General features: G+C 44.1%; 1 protein-coding gene and 1 long non-coding RNA gene across 9 annotated transcripts in view; one reads left to right on the top strand and one right to left on the bottom strand.

Annotated features, from left to right (window-relative positions):
* Nucleotides 1-25891, bottom strand: part of LOC116842051 — a 256493-nt gene that overhangs the window by 99440 nt on the left and 131162 nt on the right. The gene's annotated exons all lie outside the window — the stretch shown is intronic.
* Nucleotides 1-25891, top strand: part of LOC116842049 (neurotrimin-like) — a 206183-nt gene that overhangs the window by 110305 nt on the left and 69987 nt on the right. Inside the window, exon 1 of one of the 8 annotated variants that reach the window (XM_032810703.1) lies at nt 4353-4520. The exons of 4 other annotated variants lie outside the window; for them this stretch is intronic. In XM_032810703.1, the coding sequence (XP_032666594.1) occupies nt 4442-4520 (79 nt within the window). In that variant the 5' untranslated portion in view covers nt 4353-4441. Of the gene's footprint in view, nt 1-4352; nt 4521-25891 lie in introns of those variants that run through there. 3 more of the 8 variants (XM_032810700.1, XM_032810699.1, XM_032810695.1) reach the window with 3 other exon arrangements.

The following is a 25891-nucleotide window of genomic DNA, read 5'->3' as shown; positions in this document are numbered from 1 at the left end:
AGAGAGAGAGAGAGAGAGAGAGAGAGTGCGCGCAAACTGGAGCTTTTGGACGCCTTCGCCAGCACTTTCGCAGAAAATCGAATTACTCGTTTCGCGTTTGCGGCCCACCGACGGCAGGAAATGAGCATCCAGTCCTTCACTGGGAATGGGCATTTTCCGGTACCGCATCGACGTCTTGGACGACCTCCGCGCGACGTCTCCGATCTCCTCCGCGCAATTTGATTTTATCGCGAATGCGGATCTAAAAACAAACGATCGTAACGTTTTTCTTTGCCGTCGGACAGCCCGCGGGCCAGGAGTTATATGCGACAGATAGCACGCCGCCGCGGCTTTAGAGCCGCGGCGCGGTTCCGCAAACATCGTCAGTAAATATTGTCGAAAAACGATTTGCGAAAATCTCGATTGCGAATAGTTTTGGATTTACTCCCATTACATCCAGTATATCACTGATATTTATATAGACACCCCCTCTGGCTCAATGAAAAAGTATTGCTATCTCTGAACTAGTGTCGTGTTGATCGCTTTCCCGGACAACGGCCACGTATTTTTGCGTCATCTTTTTTTGTATTTTCTCACGTCACGTCTGATAATCGGATAAGGGACAACGCGACGGATATAAATGAACGATTCGGTATTTTTATGTATATTATCGCTCTCTCATTATTGCTTTCGCGTGCTTCAGTGACATTAATCTGGCGGGCACGAACAATAATCCCAAAATAGCGACTGATCGATAGATAGTATAAAGCGGAATACATTAATCCAGTTTTAGGATTATTACATTAAGGCGCAATATCCTTACTGTGTTATTCGATTATTCAGAAGTGACGCAATATCTTAACGAAGCTCGTACGAAATTAACTCCCTTTTATACACCACTACCACATGTGTACAAATTGTACACGAAAGTGATCTTATAGGTAACTGAAAATTACCGAGATAACTCTAAGTGCGGTGATAGAATGCCAGAAATAGACAAAATAAATACGCGTAGAGTGGCGTTTTTCGTCGTGCAGTGCCGAATTCTGGCGTTATAAAACAACCAGCTGCACTACGTAGCAATTTCTGCTACTCGTTCGAGCCTCCGTGCATATAACTACATTCGTTTCAGTATTCACGGAGAATATTCAATTCGGAAAATGCGATGGTAAATGTCTTTATGAAACTAATTGTCGGCCGTGGTGCGGAAGGACGGGTTGCTTCATAACGTTTAACACGATACGAATTACTTCACTTCTATTTCTCCAGAGAGGCAGAAAGCGCATTACACGTATAATTCTATCGATATTTCATGTTGCTATGCAATGAAGCGATTCTCTATCACATATACATATCGTATTTTGTATATTGCGAAGGATAATTACATTCAAGCGGTATTGAAGTCAATCGATGTTTTATTTAATGCTCGTGCCAGGATTACGGAAGAGCTAAGTTGCGAAATTTTCGTGCTACATTTGTCGCGACACAAATTGGAAAAGCATCAAAACTTATTGACGCGCGTCCATTGTCAGTTAATGCACGGTAGAACCGCGTCAGTGAGAATGCAAATCTTAAAAAACCGGTCGATCTAAAAACATCTGAAAGTTGCAAATTGCTCGCGACTACGTTGGGACTCATAAGCAGTCCGTATTTTCATGCTGAAGAATAAAGAGCCGAAGCCAGAGAGAGGCTAGTATCCACCGATGCAACGAAATAGAATACTAAATTTAGGTACACCGTGTATTCTAGAATAATCGTATTTAAGATAACGGTTTCCTTAAGAAGCACTTTTTTCTTCCTACGCGGAACGTTATCTCGCGGACTGCTATGGCTGCGCTATAATGGTACTCCAGGTTCTAGTATTCGCAATTCAAGTAAATTTAAATACGAATTTCGCTACAAGCGCAATTTTCAAATGTCTCGACTCGCAAAACCGACATTTGAAGAAGTATTTTCCGTATATACACGGGAAGATGACGTTTCGTGCTTATCAGATTAAAAAGAAAAGAAGAGAAAGAAAAGAGATAGAATCTCTCAACTACTTCGACAGTTCTCGTTTGTCGATAACGTCGACAAGTCCGTGTGGCCCGCAGGGGATTTATAAATTTTTACAATACGGAAAATATTACAGCACGACTTTAATTAGAACGTGTAATTTCAACACCTACAGCTTCCTTCTTGGAGACTCGCGCGCCTCCATTGTGAAACTTGGCTCGAAAGACCTACAGAAGCACATACAACGACGCGATGCCGGAATATGTGCGACGAGTGTAGTGGAAATGTTGTCGGCCTTGCCTTACCAATGAGTGGAAGGAAGCAAGTTTTGTAGAAAGAAGAGAGCGAGACGCGGAGAAAGGGGAAACAGAAAGGGAAGGAAACGCGACGAAAAGAGGGTTGGAGGGAGAAAGGGGAGTTAGAAACACGTTTCGCTTCCTGCCGTCACCTTGAAGCCATCTCTTACCGGTTTACGAGGGCACCCACGAAAGTTTTGGTACACTCGCACTTAGAGTCATCCTTCGAAATAGCGCGATGTACGTACTGTAATGCCTGTTAGGAATACCGGGCCCGAGCTGCGGGCTGGGTTTATGACTTACAGCACTCGTTCGCATGCCACCGAAAGACATGAAACGCTTAAACTCCTCTCGCAACCTTTTCGATGGTGGCTTCTATCCCTTCGTCCCAACCCCCGTCAGCGATATTCCCGCTCATGATTCGACGTCAATTTTGGCACGTCGCGCGTATCGTTCGTCGCTTCGTAATTTCTGATTTGACAGCTCTCGTGATACAACGACAACGACAACGACAACGACGCGACGTTGGGAAGACATGAATCGCGCACCGCTGCTCACTGAATGGGCCGCGCAACGATGCATCTCGTTAAGCGCGAAACAGTATTATGCGCGACCCAGGAGGGACGTTTACTCGGCGACGGCCATCCGATCTCGTTAAGGTCGCAGCCGTCGCTTAAAAGGACTTGATAAACGAGGATATCTGCTGATTGATCGATAGAGCCTGTTAAAATAGTCTTAGCACGTGTAGGCCGCGGTGAATCACGGGTCACGAAATCTTATCATCTGACACGGAAAAGTGGATAATCTTTTTCACTGTCGGACCGACGATCGATTTCAACCTATTTTCACTCGCTACTCGATTGAAAAAGCAACGCGTTTCGATCGCGCGCGTGATTTCGCCCTATACAGACCCGGTGAAGAACGACGGTAAACTTGGCTCGGACTGGCGCGACAGCGGCGACGGGAACTCACGCGCGCGAATGAGAAATATTTCAACTCAATGAGGGACATTCCGCTAAATAACGCGTTAATTGCGCGCGACGCGAGACACTTTCAAATGTATATACATCCGTCTAGAATTAACAGACGAGTAGGTGTTCCGTAAATTTGTCGAACGCGATCGCTTCACTTATATTATAGCGTGTAATACATGTTACATACTACGAACTCTGCGTTAATCCATGCAGATACGACAAGCACGCACGATGAATTTCTATATTCCGTACCGAAAAAAATAAAGAAAATTTTGTTCCGGTTGAGCGGGAGGAATAAATAATGACTTCGCAGCGTGTAATAATAATACACTCGATAAAAAATTACAATTCGCGTCAGACGCGCTCAAAATTTCGCGGTGTTCCGTGATATAAATTATGCATGGAAAATTATTTCCGAAATACTCGACTCGAAGCGCGCGCGCGCACGGCATAACCGGTAGTACATTGTGATGTTTGAATACAAGACAAGTTTTGCATCCAAGATAACTCGCGCTCGATAACGTGCTTAGCATGATAATATCTATACATCTACGTACTAATTAAGCAGGTGCATCGGATCGATGAGGAGCCGCCGAGCGCTTTATATACGTTACAATAAATCCTCGGGCTACTGGCGAAAAGCGCAGCGCGCACATTAACACCGAGCAAACCTGGAAGCGCGAGTACGTCCACGTCTGCAACACAGTCCGCGCGCAGGACATTCGATCATCTATTCGTTCTAAGGGGACCCTCGGTGGTCGGATCCCATAGAACCGACGAGCTGCTGGTGTCTACGTGTGTTTCTCGCTATCCTAAGAACGTGTCTCCTGTACGAGGAAGGCGGGTCTTACGGTTTGTGATGGCGGAGGGCACGTGAACCCCGACGGGCGCATGCGAACCAACCCTAAAGCTCACGGTAGACCAGAAAGGATCGCTCTCTCGCTCTCTCTCTCTCTTTCCTTCCCTCCTCCTTCCTCTCCCTCATTCGCTCTCTCTCTCTCTCTTGCGCGCGCGCGCGTTCACCCCGTCTCTCTTCCTCTCTCTGTCTGCCCCCGTTCCTCCCTACCGCTCTTTCTTACCCTCTCTTTTACTCCAGCCACCACCGAGCCGGGTAAACCCCTCGTGTGCCAGTCCGCACCGAGATTCCGGCGCGAATCGTCCTTTCCCCGTCGTGGCGTCACGCCAAGTTCTAGATGGATGTCGCTGATCCGCATTATTGTGTCAGCAATTTACGTCGTCGCGCAGGTGCTCCTCGCCCGTCCGTCCTGCGTGGAAGGTCAGTGATGAAGTTCGTCGCACGTTAACATTGCGAGAGAGAGAGAGAGAGAGAGAGAGAGAGAGGGGGGGATACAGGGAGAGAGTATAATCCGCCTGTCCGTTTATGTTCGAAAGCGTTTTGTGCGTGGATGAGGCTGTACGTGACTCATTCGGATATGTTGTCTCTCGCGTGCGCTGTGAAACTCCAAGCTGGCGAAACGATGCTCGCCGCGAGTTACTTTGCGAGGGCAGGAGTTGATGTTAATTGCTTCGTGAAATCGCCACGTGATATCGTCGCGAGACTGTCCGCCGTGTAATGCACGTCTTTTGGTGCATGTGTATACATACATGTATATGTACATCCATACACATGTACGTATAGCTTCCGATGCTGCGATAATATACATTTTTGCGTGCGTGGTGCGTATATTATGCAAAAACTGAACGCGATCGCATTTAAATATAAAAAAGACGACGGGTGAATATTTTTCAAAACTTCGTCCGACACACACGAATTAACACGTTGCTGTTACACGATTTTACACGAGACTTTGCAGCCTCTGGGGATACGTACTCCCGATGTGTGTTATTTATTATCTCAAACTTCCCTGCTATTTTTAAACTGTAACGAAGTAAAATTACACCGGAGTTTCGATATCGTGCGAGTATTTCGAACATGAATTATCTTGAATCCCGAGCTTACTGCCAAAGAGCATCGACCGCTTCCAAATATTGAGTGTTTTTTGCAGATACCCGGCGTACATTAATGATGCTTTATTTTTACGCGGCTGCGCGTTATAACTCTGCGGAACGGAAGATTTTTTTTCTGCACGAAACTCTGCGCCCGGTGAATGCTTCATTGAGATAAATACACGTACGGACGGAGCGAATGTTCACAGTTGCTTCTCTTTAATGTGACCAAAATCTGCCGCTGAAAATGGAACGGCGTGTCGTTCCACGGCGCGACAAGATAGCATGATTCCGGAATTTTAGTTGCTCGGCAACTTTCGGCAGTTTGCGTGCTACAGGATTTCAGCATTAATTTAATGACAGGCCATAACACGCTGTGACACGAGCGAAGTAACGACGCGTCATGCACGATAAACTGTACATGATAGGTACACGACACTTTCGTTTTATTTCCACGACCTGCCTCCGCCAAGAAGAAGGAAAAAATGAAGGAGAAGCGGTCGTGTGCTTGCGAGATAAGTTTTGCGATTTTCTGGCACTGGATGCGATCATTAAATTTCCAAGTGCTCACATGAAAAAAAAAAAGATTTGCTAATATATGGACAATTAAAAATATTAGCTGCAGGAGCAAATTTTCTTGCTTTCATAGCAAAGTTATTTAGTTGTGATAGCTAAAAGATTTGCTAATATATGGACAATTAAAAATATTAGCTGCAGGAGCAAATTTTCTTGCTTTCATAGCAAAGTTATTTAGTTGTGATAGCTAAAAGATTTGCTAATATATATAGCAAGAAAACAAGAAAATTTGCACCTGCAGCTAATATTTTTACTTATCCATATATTAGCAAATCTTTTTCTCCGTGCAGTAGCACTTGATGTCGAGAACGATGACTTTACTATCGATTATAGATTAACAGCTGATTTTCTTTTCATTGATCTCTCTTAATAGAATTACTCAAAATACTAATGTTTTAATAAGGTTTTGCACATCCGCAAATATTCTCACAAATTGTATTGCAAAAATTGCTGATTTCACAATTGAACTACATGAAAATTAATTAGAAGGTTAAATGCAGCGACTTTTCGCGAGAACATTAACTGTTATTCGAGACCTCAAAAGTAATATTCCAATGCTCGAAAGGACTTGTCCAATTATTAACAATTGTACGACCACGTGATAGAAAAGAGATATCAGATTGTCTCAGATAACTTTATAACGAATTGTATATATCATAAACCTATAGAGATTTCCCCAGAGATCTCTCAATTTAGGTTTCCCTCTCTCATTAACGCAGCTTGCTCGATTGCCTCATCGTCCGGTTGCGCGTCAGACCTATAATGAAACCGAGAGAACGCGGTATCCTATATAGAATCGCTCGCGATAACGTCGTCGCGTCGAGATTTAATTTCTCTTCTCACATTTTCGCTGACTACTCCCTCACTCGGACTATTCGGAATCAAGATAAAGTTCTCCAGGTAGGGTCAGTTCTGGCACAAAGAAACACGCGAGCTAGAGAGTGAAAGAGAGAAACAGGCCCGGGCGTTACGCTTGATTTATCTGGCACCGCGTCCTCAGCGAAACTCGAGATTATAGTCGATGTACACATCGGGGTGTGGTGGATACCTCCACCCCCGATTGGCCCGAGCCCTCGATTCCTCTCTCACTGGCGCGCGATTATCCCCCAATATCCTGATACATTATTTATCCCCGTCTATAAAACCTCGGGGTTTTCGTGAAGGCGAGAAACCTTCCGTGGCAGGGAACTTTTTTACGCGTCCAATCCCTGGCACGATCCTTACCCGCCGACAATAACGAACGGACGAGGCGACGAGTGCGAGTGAAGCTTTTCTACTTTCCTCCTCGTCCTTTTTCTCTTCGCTCACTTCGCTCCCTTTTCACACCGGCACTCTTCCCACCGCGTCGGAAGCCTTTCCGCATTGACTGCCAAAAAAGCCCTGGCAACGGCGCGACACTCATTTAATTTAAGGATAACAAAGCACTATATCCGAGACAAATCCCCGGATTAGTTTTATGGCGTTCCTATTTACACTTCAGTCAGTGCATCGCTCCGTACGCACCGCTCCCTTGTGACCTCCTCCCACCCCCGCGTCGCGTCTCGTGCATGTTTAATAAGCGAAAATGCTTCTCCGCCAAATTGCTTATTTGCTCGGTAACATTTGTGTCACACGAGCGTGCCGCTCGATTTATAGTCAAATTGAAAATTGTTCGATTACGCGGCCTCTGGTAATTAACGCGGTCGCAAGATTCTCAGAGGCAATAAGAGATAACGATCGTTATCATCCACTCGTCACTCGCCATATTGTTATTATTATGCGTTCAATTTCTTGCACACGATCGATATCTACCGGCTGCGCGCTCGGGTCCAGCGAATGAATTAGGCAGTAGCGTTCAAATTATCGAAACATGAAGTATGCTATATGTCGGAGAAGCAGTTGGCTCGCGGCATGTTTGGAGTACATATTAATAATTCGCGGGGTGTTGAATGTTTGAATAATGCCTACTTTAAAGTGCGGAAGAACATAAACAAAGCAAGTGTAAAACAAGTTCGCTCGTTCGTTCGGTCTCATTTATTCGTTTATTTAGCGTCTGAAGCTTCTGGATACTCGCCGCGGCTATGGTGAAGCGTGATGTCAGAAGCGAGGACACGCCGAAAATTCCTACGTTTTCAAATAAAGATATTCGAATGGAAGGACAGATCGTCTCTTGAGTTTGTGACTTAACATGACAAATTCATGAGAAAAAGTGACTTAAGGAGCAAGATAGCATGTCGCGTGAACTTTACGGCTATTTATTGACTGTCCAGGGAAATAAACAGTTTTTGGAGCATTTTGCAAGAAAGCCATCTCAAGTGCACTTTTATACAAATATCTTTTTATTCGAAAATGTCATGTAAGAATTTTCGACATGCGTTCTCTCGCTTCTGACGTCGTCGAGTAAGAGTTCCGCGGCCAGGGGGTGCCTTAAGGGGAAACTAGGATCCAAGCGATATTCCGAAGGATGATTAATAGATCGCGGCTACAATTGGGCAAACAGCGGTGTATACGTTCCTAATGCATCGGAAAAACCGGCGTATCGGCACGTCTTGACGAAATTACCGTTCGATAACACACAGCGCACAGACCGTGAATCACGTTCAATGTGCCTCGGTCTTATACGTATACCCAAATTAGACTGCGGCCGTGATTGACTCATTCGAATCGATGCACAGCATTGTTCGGCGCATGCCATTGTATGCATGCTGTATGGTGCGGAGCGATCATTAATATACAACACGCCACAAGGCGACATTCAGCGATGAAAATGAGCGATCTCTAGTTACCGGGATATCGATTCATCGGATCGCGCGTCATACGTGACACGAAGATATAATGCAAGACGTCTGAGTAGGATAATAATAAATTTATCGATAAAGGACAATAATATTAGAGACTCGTATGTTCTATCACAACACGAGGATAATCAATTGTATATAAAATTAATATTGTGGAAGTGAAGAATATTATTTCGATGCGGGTCTTCAAGACGCTGATCGCAAAGCGACACGTTGACCAAACGACGCATTAATCAAGCAACAGTGATGAGTACCACTGATTTCGCTACGAACGTTTTCATCGACGACTCAACGGATCCGATAGAAAAAACCGCGAGTCAATGAAAAATTAGATACCGACGCGCCGGAGTGATTTTCGTTGGCGTCATGGGTGCACGTCATGTGACATATCGCGCGCTCGGGAATGTTTAGCGAAGAAATTTCACATCTAAACGTGTGTATACACAACATCAATACCAAGTAAACGAGCAACCAGTTGCTTTCTAGTTTAAAGAACGAACACGATACATGACGTGGAAACGGGTCAGCGCAAATATTTGTCACTATTTCGTTCATTAGGGAGGTACGGCCGTCGATATCTTAAGTAGTCGAAGCAGACGTATGGCCCGCCGTCTTTAACCATGAGATAGGACTTCGCCCAGGGAACAATTCCCCGTCGAGCGGCTCGGCTCGACCCGGCACCGCGCTGCGCTGTGCGACGCTCATTTCACGAGGTCCTCTTTATTTCGGGTATACCGTGGACAAATGCGACTAACGTATCGAACTTCCGTCCGGACTAATTTATGGCGTTGGGATTAGGGGAGTAAAATAGAGAGGGAGAGGCCGGAAAATGGCAATTCTGCAGCGCGGGTAACTATCCCCTTTTGTCCACCCCTTCGCGACCCACGTTCTCGTTTCTCGACCTAGCCCCGCCGAATGGGTTCAAACGCTTAAGAGGCGAATGTCTCTCCTGGCCATGGTGAAATATCACTGCTAAGAGAAAGAAACGGTCACCCCCTTCGGGGCTTGACAAAAACAGAGGTAATAAAACTCGCGGAACGTCCCGGTGTACCTTCGCTACTGAACTAGCCGGAGGGCGGAGGGCAGAGGACGGAGAGGGATACGTTCGAGCGATTACCTTTCCGGTTACGTTCCCACACGTCCGCCCGAACCTCCTCGGACCGCCGTTTCTAAACGAGATAAAAGAACAGTGGAAAGCAATGTGTTTGTATGTACATGTACATACATACATACATACATATATATATATATATATATATATATATATATATGTATATATGTACATTTGTGCATTAAGCGCGACACAGAGAGAAAATACTCGAGGGGAAAGCTCGGTATATCGGGGGCGATACCGGTTTTCAACAAGCTTGCGGGAAACCCTTCGAACGGTTACGCGACGGAATGCACGTCCCTGGTGCGTTTTTAACGATGTAACGTCACCGGGATTACGCGCGTTCTTATTCTCATTAAAATTGACGGATCGGCGAACACACGACGTTCGTTCGTGTTCTTGAATGCGCATACGAGAGAGGTACGTGCAATTTTTAAATCTCGAATTTGTGTTCGCTACCGTTGTTATATCTGCCACGTGTTTGCTAATTGGACGTTGGACACAGCATCATTTATCAGAAATTACCTGTACTTTATGCACGGAGAAACAGAAGAGCCGAGCTGAATCATGCTCAATTAATCATGCTTATTCGGAGTAATATGGGTCACCGCGTCTTCCGAACGTTGCGCATGTGTAGTCGCGCTACATTTTCTCACAAATAAAACACTGTCGTATCAACAATATAATTGTATATATATATATATATATATATATATATATATATATATATATATCACGTTATATCCGTGTGCTATTTTTGTTCTGATTATTTAACGCCTGCCATTATTCGATTACGAAGTTTCGAGAATTTTCTCCCATGTGCCATTATTTGAAAAAAGAATATAAACAGATACGCTTGTGTGTGCGCGACTGTGATATCGGACATTTAACCAAGCGTACTGTTGCTCTCGTTTCCGAACGCGAAATAAAATCATTAAACAGCCCCTCTATATAATTAGGTTTCTCGATAAAAAAAATAAAAATAAAAAAATTACTTCCGCGGATTCATTATACCCAAATTACGCTATCATGAACGCATCTCCGTTGCGTGCGCTCATTGATCCGGAGGACAAGTCGTTAACTGCGAACATAGTACACGCGGAAACCGCAACTTGAAAACCGATTAGAGCGCTACAGCGACGGCGAAGACGACGGCGACGAAGATGACGGCGACTCAAGGAGGGACGACTTTACGGATACACTCGACAATAATTGGGGGCTGGTTCGCGAAGTCGGCTTGGGGGTGGGTCCCGTTTGATGTGGTAGCTTTGCCATGCGGATGTATCTGCAATGTGTCTCTCAGTTCGCGCTTGCTTGGCTCGAACGAGCGATACCGGCGGACGGATTGCGCGCGGGCAAGTAGTCATCGTAACATCGCCAAGACGATCTCTCTCTCTCTCTCTCTCTCTCTTTCTCTCTCTCTCTCTCTCTCTCTCTCTCTCTCTCTTTCTCTCTCTCTCTCTGTCTGTCTGTATGTGTGTGTGTCGTCTAACTTTCCCGCGTTCGTAGGACCTACTGAAGAAGAAGTAGTTACGAACAAAGAGCCACGGCGCGAGCGCGTCCCTCCGCCGCCGCGAGCCATTGCGCGTTCCTGCTCGCTATTTCGAGAGAGAGTTCCTCCCGTTATCAATACTTAATGCAAAGAGAGACGCGACATCGACTAATGAACTCTCTCGCGTCCCTACCTCTCGCCATCGAAGTCCATTATCTTTTCGCGAACACCCCGCGCGTTCTGCATGAACCAACGGCGTCGGCCGCATTCACGACGACGATGGCTGCGGACGCGGCCACGCGGGGAAAGAGGACATGCTTAACGGCCAGGAATTCGGATCCTCATAATAACGGGAATCTCTATCGGATTTATGCTAATGCTCCCCGGCTGCCTGCTCGCGCGGTACCTTGCCAATCCTTTCTGTTCTATTATCGCGTGAATAACACGGATGGTCGCGCTACGTATTCGGAAAATGAATATCGAATTATGATGTCGTCGAACGGTCGGATTTCCATATCTTCTGTCCGGCGTCTGCATAGCTATTAACCTTTTCACCACACTCGCAACTTTTGAATATAGACCTCTTCAAATATCGACCGTTTGAGTTTATTATAGACATTGTGTGGAATTTCTCCCGACGTTCTCATGGACTCCATTTGATATAACAAGCGTGACGTGTGATATGTAAGTTACGGTATGTTAGAATTTATATTATTATCAAAAACTGATCTTACGTCTAACTCTTTGCCGCACAGAAACAAAAGTTTGGTTGAATTAATCAATTTCTGGTGAAATATGAATGAACCAGAAAATTCCGCTTGCACTTATCAGAATTCTGCTCAAGTCAACAAGATTTCTGGTTAACTTAAACAGATTTCTAGTAGCCGGAATTCTCTGATACGTTCATATTTCACCAGACATTTCGTTAATCCAATCAAACCATTTTTCCCCGTGCAATTCTCGATTTAGAAGCTTTCGTTCCGATTATTCGAAATCCGTAATACAGATATTAATGGTATCACCATCTTAATGTTATCAGCAGAGCGACGGTAGGGATTATTTCACCCATTTTCATTTCGGGATAGTTCCGAGAGCGGTCGAGCGATTGCCAAATTAGCGCACCATGTTCTTCATCTTTTCGGACGAGGGCCGATGCGGTCACTAACTTTTGATTCTGTTTTCCTTGGACTTTATGTGGCGTGACGTCAGAAGCGGGCGAACTCCGGCCACACCGCAACTTTCTCCGTAACTACGCGAGATTGACCAATGAAAAAGGTATCAGAATGAAGCGACAAATTGATCGCGCTCGCTCATGAAACGAAGTGACCTCCGCGCCGGAGACTATTATTACTGAAACACTCGCTTAACTGCTTCTCTCCACGGCTTTCTGGCCGGGAAACATCGTCTCTGACGGTCGTGCCGGCCAATTAAATTCATTGCGCGCGATTTATTTGCTCATAGCCTATCGATCGACATGACGACTGCAATAATCGGAACCGAGCTTCGGTCCGTTCGTTCGTTTCATTTCACTTCGATAATGAACCGAAAGTGTCAAACTGTTATCGATGCATACGTAAGACTCGGCACGGACGATATCGCGCTGAATCTGCTAAAACAAAACTCATTGGCGGATAATGGTTGATCAATTTACACAGAGCTATCTCACGTAATTACGCGTAATATTTTATCTAATCGTCTTTCATATTTTGCATGGAGCTATTATTTCAAGTTAAACCGAGATATTATGTGTATTATATAAAAGTCGAGTACACAGCGGATAAAGAATGCGAGCAACTGTAGACTCTTATCATTTTCAAAAATAAATAAAAAGGAAAGCAAAACTTCTCCCAATGCTCTCGAGAACGAATCGATTGTCGTCGACAGGCGAATCCGCAGAAGTCGCGCTTCACATTATATATGTATATATATATATATATATATATATATATATATATATATATATATCTCACTGAAAGATAATCTCTTTCTCTTTCTCTCCGTTTATAATATAAGCAGGAAGGAAATCATCAGAGTTCGCAAACGCAATCGTAGCCAGTAGCTCGCAACTCGTTGCCGGCCCCCGTTGTGTGTACCGCCAAAACATTACGACCGCACAATGTCGCGCCGCTCGCGGCTTGCGGACGTGCCGCTGCGAGGTAGAACGGAGTACCAGATTGCGCTAATTAATGCTAATTGCCCGAACTAATAAATAACCGCATGAATAAACATATTCGCCGACCGTTGCCAGCGACAGGGAAACGAAGAGGACGCGGGGCAGATACTGTGATACGAGGGTGAGAATAAGAGAGTGGACACGAGTGAAAGCGAGAGGGGCGCTATACGGCGGAGCAAGGGGCTGGGGACGAGAACGGGGGTGTATATAACCGTGCGCGCACGGTGAATGCTGTGAGGCGTGTGCGGGGGATGCTGCGAGGCGTGCAGGCGCAAGTACGCGACGCGGGTGCATTCGTACCGGCGCGCCGGTGTACGCGCTGAAATATTCATCGATTTCGGTAGCGGCAATTACGCCCCGCAAAACGAAGCCGCGCCGGTGTGTGCCCCTCGCCTCCGTGGAAATTTATCTGTATGAACAAGCGAGAATACCGGCCGCGCGCGCGCGCGCGAGCGTGAGTGAGCGCCCGGACGCGCACGAGCGCGGACGTTATGGCGCGCGAATTCCGCTGAGGGATGCGCCCTCGTTGTCCTCGATCGTCAGCACACGTTTCATACTGCGTGTAAAAAAAGAAAAAGAAGAAAGGGGAGAAAGATCTCTGGAGGTTGGTCGGCTGCCCCGTGTGTCCTAGATTGCCGCGCACTTTTCCTCATCCACAAACTCCGCGACTAAATTGAGGTAAATTTCTCGTCGACTGCAAGCGTATAGCGGCTAATAGCTTTCGAGGCTTCGTCAATCTGAAATCTCATTTGCCCTTACACTCTTCTCGTGCTCTTTAATTCGTGTTAATTTTGGCAATTTCTGATATAGAATTTATTTAATTTGATTCTAAATTCGACTCTCTCTCTCTCTCTCTCTCTCTCTCTCTCTCTCTCTCTCTCGCGTTATTGTAACGGAGTTCTTGTATCCCCCCACTCAAATTTAAATTTATTCCGATAGTAAATCAGACTGTGAATTTCTATTTTTCGTTTTCTCTTAAAAAAATCGATTTTGACTCAATTAGGAATAATTATTTGCAATGATTTTCGAGTGGTTTTTGAAAAAAAATTAGAAAACAGAAAAAAAGAAAGAAAGAAGGAGCAATGTGTTTACGTACAACAAAAATACCACAAATATGGGGGTAGCTAGATGCAGTGGGTGGAATAATTTGGGCCAACATGAGCGAGTGCCAGGAAAACGATTTCGGTAATGCCGCACACAGACCGCGTAATCGATATTTCATTATATCGCGCCCGACTGACCTCCCCCGTCGAAGTGGAAGAAAATTTAACCCGTTCCCAGGCTTAAATTACTTCCGGACATGAACCGCGTTCCAAGCAATGTTAACGGGAACGGCTCGCATTATAGACGAAGAAATGCATGCGATGTAGGTCGTGTGGTTAGTTGATACTTCGTTTATGCGGCCGGAAAATTATCCATACTTGAAGTAAAGAGAAAAAATGGAATAACCAAATAAGTTTAATCATTAGCATGAAATCACGTATCGTATGATAAATTGTACAGTTATTCAAGATAATATAAGCAGTTAAAAATTATTATTGCACATTCACACTGTCACGTGCAAGCCGCGGAAATTTATAAAATTGTGTAAACGAAAGAACGGAAAATTTTGAAATTAGTTTTCGCGGGGTAAAATGATTGTTATATTCATGATCGTAATAGTTTCTACAAACGCAGATATTGCGTTTGTAAAACATGTCCTAATTAAATTGTGCGCACGTTTTGACCCGTTTATAATGGGTACATAACATAGTATATATATTTGTATGCGTACCCTGCAATACTAGAACTTACGGTTTTCGCGAAAAAAATTTAATACGCGAAAATCGATTTGTCATATCATCTAGAGCAGTTTTAATAAAACGGGGTGTGTATTTTTTCTCTTTTCTTTTTAATGCCTATTGTCGTAGAGATCGAGGGACATTCCGGCGAATATTCACTACAATTCATATCTCCGATATTCAAGCGTATTCAACGAATCCTGCGCGAGCAATGCTTGCTGCGGAACATTATCGCGTATTAATAGACATACTTTTGTTATAATCTCCGTTTAATCGGTATTTTATGTCCGCAGATTATTCGAGACTCTTCTCACTCGACGCGACGTTCCGAATAATAGATAAATTTTCTGCTCAGTTACTGCATTTTCCATCTCTTTCGCTCTCTCTCTCGCGATTTTTTTTTACGCAATATAATATAATTAATGCTCAGAAAGTGCTTTCCATGTTGCATTTATTATGAAGGTTCCAGCTGAACGTCTAAATATGACGTACATATGACGGATTGAATTTCAGACGAATATGATATAAATGATATACACGAGCGATGTACCGGCACGATGTACGATGATATTTAAAGTTGAAGGTTTCTTAAAAATGACAATTGTTATGGTTGTTAAAGCATTATCAAAGTTTTAGTTCGTTTGAAATATTTATTGGCAAAAAAGATATTAAGAAATTTGCGAAATTTTACACACATATACACACACATATTGTAAAATCATGAACGTTTCTCAAAAGCTTCTGCTTTTTTTGCTTCTGTCTCGTACATACTTCATGTAAAACAAAGAAAATGAATCTTCGGCAATATAACCAACATATCGCATCACAGATATATCTGCATTAGCTTGCGAATTTTTACTGTATAAAGTAACACAAAAATATTTTATTTTCAGAGAAGAAAAATAAATTAAAACGCGAAAGAGGGAAATCTTCTTCTTAGGGAAAAATAAGTATTATTCATGAAACTGGAAAAGTGAAGAACTAAAACATTTATAATGCCTATAAATGAACAAAATTTTGCCGACAAATAACGCCTCAGATAAGAAAATTCAGATTAGGTCGAATCGAGTCAGATGAAATAACTTTTACTATTAATTATTTTATACTATATATACTAATTATATATAATGTGTTGTATTACGTATCTAATTTCCGATATTATTTGAATTTGTGTATTTATAATTTTGAATTATATTGTTAATATACGTGTATATTGTTAATATATCAATTATATCAATCATACGCAACATATTGATGATTATACATAAGAGTTCTAAAGTTCTAAACAAATGCTTTATGTTTCTTTTGCGAGCGTTGCTCGGGTTATCTATTCTTTCTACTGAGAAATAATGTAAGATTCTCGAAATAGAAAAGAATGTTCATTGTTGCGAAAGCGTTTGAAAAAAATGTGTTATATAATTATGATAAGAGGTATTTTTAAATATTAAATGTTTTGCATGCGCGGGCAATAATAACGTTGTTAGCAATGTTTCTGGAGGTTTTCTTCTACGGCTCTACGGATAATAAATCTTTCAACACGATCGTATAAAGCTAGCCAACATTTTACTTAAAAAATATGAGATTTATATTTATGAATGGATATGCATGAAATTTGGCATGAAAATTCATGACAAAAGTGCAGAACGTGAGCTGCGTTATATGCAAGTTCCCATTCTGGTATACCGACATCACGTGCGGCGCAATATTCAGCGTATAAAGGTTGATAATAATAGTACTTTCCTTGTTGTAATACTTCATTTCGAGCACGTTGTTACGCGGATATTTTCATCCTATAAAAATTTCACACAATCGCACGCACGCTAATGGAACTTTCTGTTCGTGAGAAAATGTACATTTTTCAGAGCACATGTAAAAGATCGAATGAAGTTTGCAGACATACACATACATACACAAACTACAGATTTTAAATTATGTCATTGTCCACACACTTTGATTATGCGTGCGATAAACACAAGAACAGCGTCAATCTCTTTGGGAAAGTGAGGAATGGGGAAACCTAAGAGAGAATTCACATATTGACGGAAAAACAAAAAACAGAAAAGGAGAAGCCAATCAGGACTCGTGCTGGTGACCAGACGGAAGTCGACAGTATTTGCTTTTCTACCAATTCTAATTCGCTTCTGGTTTCCTACTTTTCTACCGTGAATTCTGTCTGACGGAGGAATATCAACGATGACACAGTTCATAAAGATCAAGCCGCTCTAATCGCGAATACGCTTTTGATATCAAACGTACTGCGACCTACCGTACTGCATATCACCTGAACCGCGTTACAATTTGCGAATTTTACGTTTGCATTTCGCTTGGTACGCGGCGTAACACGTGAACACGTGTCATCGATTGCAAAAGTAAAATTCGCGGTAACATATCGCGCACGTCGCGTACACAGTAAGGATAATGCTAACGCACTAATATAATAACGATTTGCATGAATAACGATTACAACCGACACGGTAATTAACTCCATTAGCCGTGCATCATAGAATGGGCGTGCAGCGCTTTGTGCGCGCGTGGCCGCGATGAATATAGCCGATGAGCGCAAGTACGGTTCCTCCCTTTGTTCGCACGGCCGCGCCGAGTCACGTCGATTATTGTAATACTTATTGCAGCCGGACGTAACCGGACCGGCACGTTCGCGTCCGCGCGCAACAACAAAGCGGAATCCTATTATTACTTCGGAGGCTTTTAACACATCCCACGAAGGGAGAACTCTTGAAAGGGAGCTTATCCCGCTTATGAAGTAACACCGCGCGCGTCTCTGAAGGAATATTTGAAATCGCGCGCTGCAAATAATCGCGTAACATACCGGCGCGCAGTTCAGCCGGGCCCGAAGTGCGCGCCGGCGGTGAATTTTCCACGATTCCACGTGTTCTAACGTAATGACCGCAGCATGCGCGCGCGGACCACTGGCGCGCGCTCGCGGCGCGATCCCTCGGTCGACCGAGTTGCATAACCCGCGGGTCCACGGGGAATAATTTTCCCGACCGCGCCGCGCGCTATAAGTCCCTGGTTCATATATGAAAAAAGTTAGAACCAATTATAGTTGGAATATTTCACGAGCGTGGATTTACGGCGCGTTTAAAAGCACGGGGCATAGGGCGACCGAGGAGCTCGGGGATGAAAGTAGTTGGCGATGACTTGGCTCTCCACTTCGAAGGCACGATAATAAAACGGTAATTAGAGGAGAAGAGAGCAACGCGTGTAACTTCGGCGGTGTAACGTCGCCGTTATTCGGTCGTGCAGTATTTATCTAGATAAATTAATTTCAACGGTTTTAGAAAAATTCATTTTAACGGTCATCTCTCTCGCGAAATCACATGTGTCGCATCAACGCTCGTATAATGGTGCAAAGGGTTTCTGTAGAGTTTAATGTTAGATTCAAAAGCACACAAGCATTTAGGAGGTGTAAATTTTCATGAAGCGCTCAGAGTCTAAAATTACATTCGCCGGGTAAATGAAACGTTCAAGAACTGAACGCGATATAATAGAATTTGTGGAGATATTAAAAAAAATCCGAAAGTCGTCACGGTACACCTAACGTTTCTATCTAGGTAATCCTTTTCATTTACAATCGCATGTACAGAGAATCGGTCTTGGAACGAAGACGTAGGTGAATGCGAAGGTAAAAAAAACATGGCAAATATTCAGATAAAATGTCAAGTTATTTTGTAAGCGCGAAGCCATCGTATTAAAACTTAAATTTTAATGGAGCGGTATTTAAATAGTACGGTAATATAGAATGTTTTTAGTGTTGTATCATACACATTGAAATAGCGTCGTATGACACATCAATCATTTCAGACGACGTGAATTATTGTGACATGTGAAATAAAGGATTATCTTAAAATCTGTAGAGAGCGAATATAAAAATAGAACGAAACAGAATTTTCATTGAAGCACCTAAAGAAAAATAATTTTAATAGAAATGGAATTCTCTAAATCTTAGAGGATTTTACTCTTATATATGGCCTCAAGAGGATTACTTTGAAATCAAGAGAAAAATAATCTTAAATACAATTCTTAAAGATAGAGGAATTTCATATTGAATGTACAGTGCAAATTTATTTTTAATCTAAATTTTCTTTTATATATTACTTCAACTCAAAAATATTTCTTCGGATTTAATAAATTTTATCGCATCCACACGAAAGAAAGATCAGAAAACCTTGACTGGGGTGCTTGTGTGTATCTATAGATGTCCACTTTAATGCCATATGAGATGAAAAACATCAGACTCGGCTGGGATCGCGAACCTAGGTTCTTCCTCTTGTCAGGCAACCGCTCTTCCCACTGAGCTATTTACGACTTCATGTTTGTGACATCTATATACCCAGTGAAAAATGACTCGCTGATTAACGTCAAAATGATATCAAACTGACGTCAGTTTGATGATTTCAACGTTGATTTGATTGAAACAGTGAATTGACAGTGGAAGCTCTAAGTGTGGCGCTTAGTTTCAACCAATCGTACACGACAGTACGCAGCGAAACAACAGTTCTTCGCGTCTCTTGTACCGCACGTAAAACGGCATTGTGCTTCAAATTAACATATTCCTCTTGATATAGAGGAACACAATTAGAATAATATTTCATAAATGCACGATGAGGTTCCCTTTAATGAATATGCTTTCTGTAAAATATTTCTTTTAAAACATGGGGTTAGATGAAAATTCACTTTATATGTAGAATACTTTTTTTTGGATGAGAAAAATCGCTTTAACGCGCTGCTATAAAATTATCGCGTCAATGAATCCTGTTATATTAGGTAACTTATTAACTTATTAATTTGCATCTCATTGAACGCCATCGAAAAATAGTGTGCCCTTTTTTCAGCGAAATTATGCTGCGCTGTTAATGAGCTTCATTCGTGACGTATCAAATCGCTCCAGCCGGCCGCAAAAAGCTGCATCACGGGGTGCGTCATTCGCGAACCACCCTCGCAGAGGCTGCGGTCGGCCTAGTTTGTCACGCGCGTGAAAAGTGCAGCAAATCACGGAAATAAAGCGCTTGTCGGCACGCGCTCATGTACATAGAGGACGGCAGTAAAAAAACTTTCGGGATATAAACGTAACCGTGGTGTCCCCTTAGGATTTAGCCGCAAAACCGTGTATACACGGCTCTAAAATGGATTTTGCTGTCGCAATTTTCGCTCAGGAATTTCCGTCCTCCTGTCCGCTTGGCTGTGCAGTTTTACGACACACGCGTGTAACCGGCTCGCGCGCGTCGCTGGACATCCCTTCCTCCATGTATATACACATACATACATGTACACGTGTATATGCCGTATGGCGACCGATCCCTTTGACGAAAGGATCGACCGTTTCCTCGGTAAATTACCACCGCGACGCGGCATTTCTTCACCGTGATAGTTCGTTATCTTTATGACGCTAAGCGTTCGGAACGCCACATTCCTTCCTGGTCGTCTGGGAAAATCTGATATCAAGGAAAACCTAAACCAATTAAGGCGTCCTCGAGCGTGCGCGCGCCCGCTGGGTTCTACCCGGAGTGGACCCGGCGAGGCCGGGATGGAGCGCGAATCTATCTCCTTAAATCATCTTCGACGTAACTTCGGGGATGCGCACCGACGATACGTCAAGATAAGGCGCTCGTTCCGAGGAGCACGAAATTCGAGGCCGCATTCCCTAGGGTGTCGTGAAACTGTTTGTTTTAGCGTTCGTAATTGAAATAGATCGCGGCGGATAAGACGGGTGTTTAACGTGTAATATTTAGATACTAACTAACGTGCGCTCGCGCGCACTCGGGCCTACTCATGTAATTATTACCCGCGCAGAGCGCGCGATCATTTAACGATGGAATTAGCGGGCTATCTCTTTGATATCAAGCCCTATTTTAGCATATGTGCAAACGTGTATTATTGTAATGTGTATATGCCGCGTAATAATACATCCCGCGATATATCTTTCGTGCACGCTACTGCTTTCTCTGCCGCGCTCTCTGAATACGCGATCGAGGATGGATTAAATAATCGTCAGCACATATATATTAAACGGCGACGAGTGGAAGGGCAGATATATTCGACAAGTTGAAGATGGCTGGTTAATAAAATTTGCGAGAAACACGAGGCGCAATAGAAATTACATGGAAATAATTTTCGCTTCGTGCGTGTATTATTAAACTTCCAGCGCGGTATCGCACACAGTGCCGTTATGTTTTAGTTAAACGCATGCGTTGTTACACCGTTCTCCCGGCCGAAGGTCTAAACGGAGCCTAATGACGGATAAAAACATAAGTGTTATATGGGACGTTGTTTACAGACGCCCACCAACCGAGAAGGCTGACATTTTCCAACGCGATAAGCATATCTCTCGCCGTTCTGTAACACGCGCTGCGGGTGGTGCGGAGGCGACGAGCTCTGAACTCGGAGAGGAGGTTTGACTTAGAAGGGTAAACCGAGCGCGACGAGTATACATGGCACCCTGCGTCGGCAGTGACGCTCCACTTCGTAATTCTTCGTTTACGACTGCCAGCTCTTGCGTCTGTACCATTCCGACGAGGCGTCACGCGCCGAGAAACAGGGGTTGCGAGCAAGAGAGAGGAGAGACGGCTGAGCAGAGAGAGAGAGAGAGAAAGAGAGAGATCAAGTGCGCAATAGAAAAGGACGAAAGAAAAGAGAGCGGTTGAAAGGCGATGTTCGTTCGAAGTGGCGGAGGGGAGATTCGGGAATGGCAAGACCACTGGCATTAATCCAGAATAGGTAAGAGCCGGAATGTAGTAGGTACCGCACAAGGACAGACGGTGATATCGAAAGAGAAGAGAGAAAGAGAGAAAGAGAAAGAAAGACAGCAACGTACATGAAAGGAAGAACGGAAAGGAGATGAAAAGAGGAAGGAGAAGATAGAAGGATAATGCGTCCACGATAAAACTAAGCCGGCTAACACCACGGATAAAAAGACCCCAACGGACGCTTGGCAGTGTCACCAAATTGCTCGAATATTTTGCGCCCCTAAAGTGAGGGAGGATAGCGGGATACGCTTGACCACAGCCGGGATTCCCTGATAAACTTCCGGTTTAAGGAATACCCTTACCGTGTTATTCCTGGCGGAACCGCCCGTGGACTTTACCTGGCTAGGACGAAATCGGGCAGTGGATGAAATTAACTTTAATTTGCTTAACAACGCGAATAGAATTCTTACGAGATTTCATGCGTGCCGCAGTGACTCGTGAGAAAAATAGTCAAGCTGCTCAGTTTTTTAATTTGAGAATTTGAAATACTCAATGCAGATTAGCGCGATTAGTGGAAATCAAGCATTTTGTCCGATTAAGTCGCGTCCTAGAACTGCCGGTACGGCTGCCACTTGAGAAAATTACACATTTGCAATTTGTCAGTGTGCGCATGCGCGAGTATGCGACTTTTCTACCAACGCTACGTTGATCAAACTTTCTCAGCGCGACTTTTGCATATTGAAAAATTATTTTGAAGATTCTGGGCATGTTTCTGCGGAAGTAGAGGCATGTACATTCACACTGTGTTCCAAAGATAGTGCTGAGCGACATACATACACTTGAACCCATTTTCGATAAATATACATCTAAAAGCTAGAAAATTACTTTAAAAAACTTTTGAAAATTGCCAAGCGAGCAAAAAACGTACTCCCAAAATGCTCTAGACACTAGCATTATATGACCTAATCAACTTGAAGCAACATGACCGATTATGGTCCATGCCCAGGATAGGTTCTATTGCGTATGCGTGAGAATCCGACTTTCCTACCAATACTACGTTGGATCCAACCTTAAGAGCGCGACTTTGGGACATTGGAAAATTATTTTGAAGATTTTGGGCATGTTTCTGAGGGAGTAGAGGTATATACACTCAAACTGTGTTCCAGGAACAGTGCTGAGCGATATACGCACACTTAACCCCATTTTCGATAAATATATATCTGAAAACTAGAAAATTACTTTAAAAAACTTTAAAAAATCGTCAAGCGAGCAAAAAAACGCGCTCCCAACTCATGACTTCTTGACAAAAGTTTAGTCGTCTGTCATTTTTACGCGGATCATAATCGTCCAACTTGATATATTTTTCCAAGTGCACCTCGCAAATAAAGTTCCGCAAATAAGGAATAGAGCACGTTTGAAACTAAATGGGAAAGAAACTCAATGGGAACGAAACTAAACAGATAAGAATTATCCCTTTTTCTTCTTTATCCGCATGTATCTTCAGAGTTTAATTTGCTCGGGTCGTTTAACTTGGAACAGCTTATAATTAGAAAACTATTGATCAACTTAGATTTGTCGCGCGGTGTCACCGGGCGGGTGGAGCGAACGGAGCGAGTATTTCCGGAGGATGGACGTGTATATAATTTCGAACTCAAAGGTGGACGAAGTTAAAACTCACAAGTTTTCCATCTAACTAACGGCGCCCAACTTTCGCCGTAACTCTGCGTTTTCATGCGGCGAGTGAAAGCAGGACCGCCACCGGTCTGAGGAGAGACGTGAGGATCCCGCTTTTTCCGCTTGATTAAAAATTTACACTTCACGGAGCGAACTTTCTATCGCGTTTTAACGATCGATCGTACTTACCGATTCTCTCGCCGAAGCGCGCGGAGCGTCAATTATCTCTTCCGGCCCGTGACGACAACCTGTCGACGACTCGCACGGAAGATTAGGACGATAACGAATCGGTCAATAAGCGCCGCGGCCCTGAAGTCACCGATATGACTCGATCAATGAGCGTGTTCGCGAAACGACGCATTTCAATGGCGTATCGCAAGAAGATCCAGGCGAACCGCCTGAAATTGCTGGTAAGTCCACTTCAATCGGTCGCCAACGGCGCGGAATATCACCAATTGGTGGAAATTGCTCGGGCCCCGTTCCCTTATGGTCAATCGGCGTTTGGTATTTATCTGTACTACGATCACCATCGCGCGAGCCGGTCTACGCAGAAGTGCGCGCACTGCATAATCGGTGCAAGAAGCCCCTATTTGCCTGATATTCCCGCTCCTACTGGTTGTAATTAGTCTGCTTCTGTGGTACCGGGATGGGCGGGTTGGCACCACCGGATGTACACTCAGGATGTTATAAAGTCGTTGTCGGCTCACGGGTTAAGGGTTAATTACACGCTACCGCGTGTAACGCGCCTTGGGCTACGTTAAACTTTGGACACCATTGATTTGTGGCGTTACTAACCCTCTCTTTCTCTCTCTCTCTCCATGATATATATATATATATATATATATATATATATATATATATATATATATATATATATACACACACACACACACACATATGCATATACATACGCAGATATACATAGATATGCGTGCAAGTATGCGGCCGGATATACACGTATAGCTAAATGTGTCTGCTTTGGATACAAGCGTCTACGTGTACCGACGGCCAACCTTAGAGCCCGAGATCGTATTGGTGATCAAGGAAATTCCTTGTTCGCTGGTAACCCAACGAAACTCGAAAACGGATTTGTCCTTACGACCTGCGGTTGGCAGTCTCGATGCAAACTTCGCTACGCCGCGCTGCGCACGTAGCATCAAACATTCGCCCCGCAAGTATCTTGGAGTGAGTTTATTCCGTGCCTTAGGGCTACTCTCGTATACAGCGGTCGTAGGACGGTCGCGCGCGTGAGAAGCGTAGCACGCTTCGGGATCAACAGTTTCTAACGCGATGAAATGTCACCGGGATATGAGATACATATATGTATGCGTACTTTTGCTGGGAGGTACCCGGCGCGAATTTCACACCGCACCTACGTTGTCGCCGAATTTTTTGCGAGAACGTCCGTGATCGCGAGCATCTTTGCGTCATTATTCGGACACAGATAAGACCCTTGAATCTGTGTCAGTTTCCACATACAGAGTGTGTATCTCGAATGATTCTCCGTGCGAGAGCTTTTAAACGCCATTAATGAGCTGCAAATTCCGTGTTTGGGTAACAACGAAAGCAGCAAAGTTTTCTAACAATAACATCTAATTTCGTTGAATCCACATGGAATACCTTGCGTTCTCTTGTCTTACGGAGTCCATGGCGTCTCGCAAGGTTACCCGAGAGATGCGGATAAATAGAAAGCACGTAAGTAGACGCGGGAAAGACGCGAATGGCTAAAGCAGACTATCAAGAATCGCGGGCATAATCGCGCAGTCCCTCGAGCGACTTACGAAAATGTTATAGAAGGAAGAACAAAAAAAATGAGAGGAAGCGTTATCCTAGGAAAGTCCCACGTCATGTTCAAGGAAAATCCTTTATCCGTCGGAACCAGGCTCGGGTACATATTTGTTCTTTCTGCCTCACTCTACCGCTCGCTCTCCGAACTCGCGTTTGGCAACCTCGAGTCTGACAAACTTCGTTTCGGGCCCGTACGACACACTCGCTCATACTTATCGAACTATATATCTCTCGTCTCGGTCGCGCCGCTTTCTTTTCCCGCTCCTTCCCGCAGCACGCGCTGTGCTCGCGGTGCACTCGTCTCCTTTCATCCAACCATTTATGTTTCCATCCCTTTCGCCGCAGGGAAACCGTTGCTTCGTCTAGGATGCTAGTGGCGGAGTCCCTATTACCAGCGCCGTCGTCACACTCTCGAGAAGGGAATTCCAATGCATAAGTACATTCGCGCGAAACGCGCTCTGCGTGCACTCTCCGCCCTCGAACTCACACCCGTCCCCGTCTCACTCTTTTCTATCCCTCCACATGCTTTCGTTACGTTTTTCGGTTCTCTTCCGTTTCCCTTCTCTCGCCTCTCTCTTTCTCTCTCTCTCTCTCTCTCTCTCTCTCTCTCTCTCTCTCTCTCTC

Source organism: Odontomachus brunneus, unplaced genomic scaffold, assembly GCF_010583005.1.
Source record: "Odontomachus brunneus isolate Ranch 3 - 2012 unplaced genomic scaffold, Obru_v1 Obru_scaffold_020, whole genome shotgun sequence".
NCBI classification, from domain to species: Eukaryota; Metazoa; Arthropoda; class Insecta; order Hymenoptera; family Formicidae; genus Odontomachus; species Odontomachus brunneus.
This window is presented reverse-complemented; position numbering and strand designations above follow the sequence as displayed.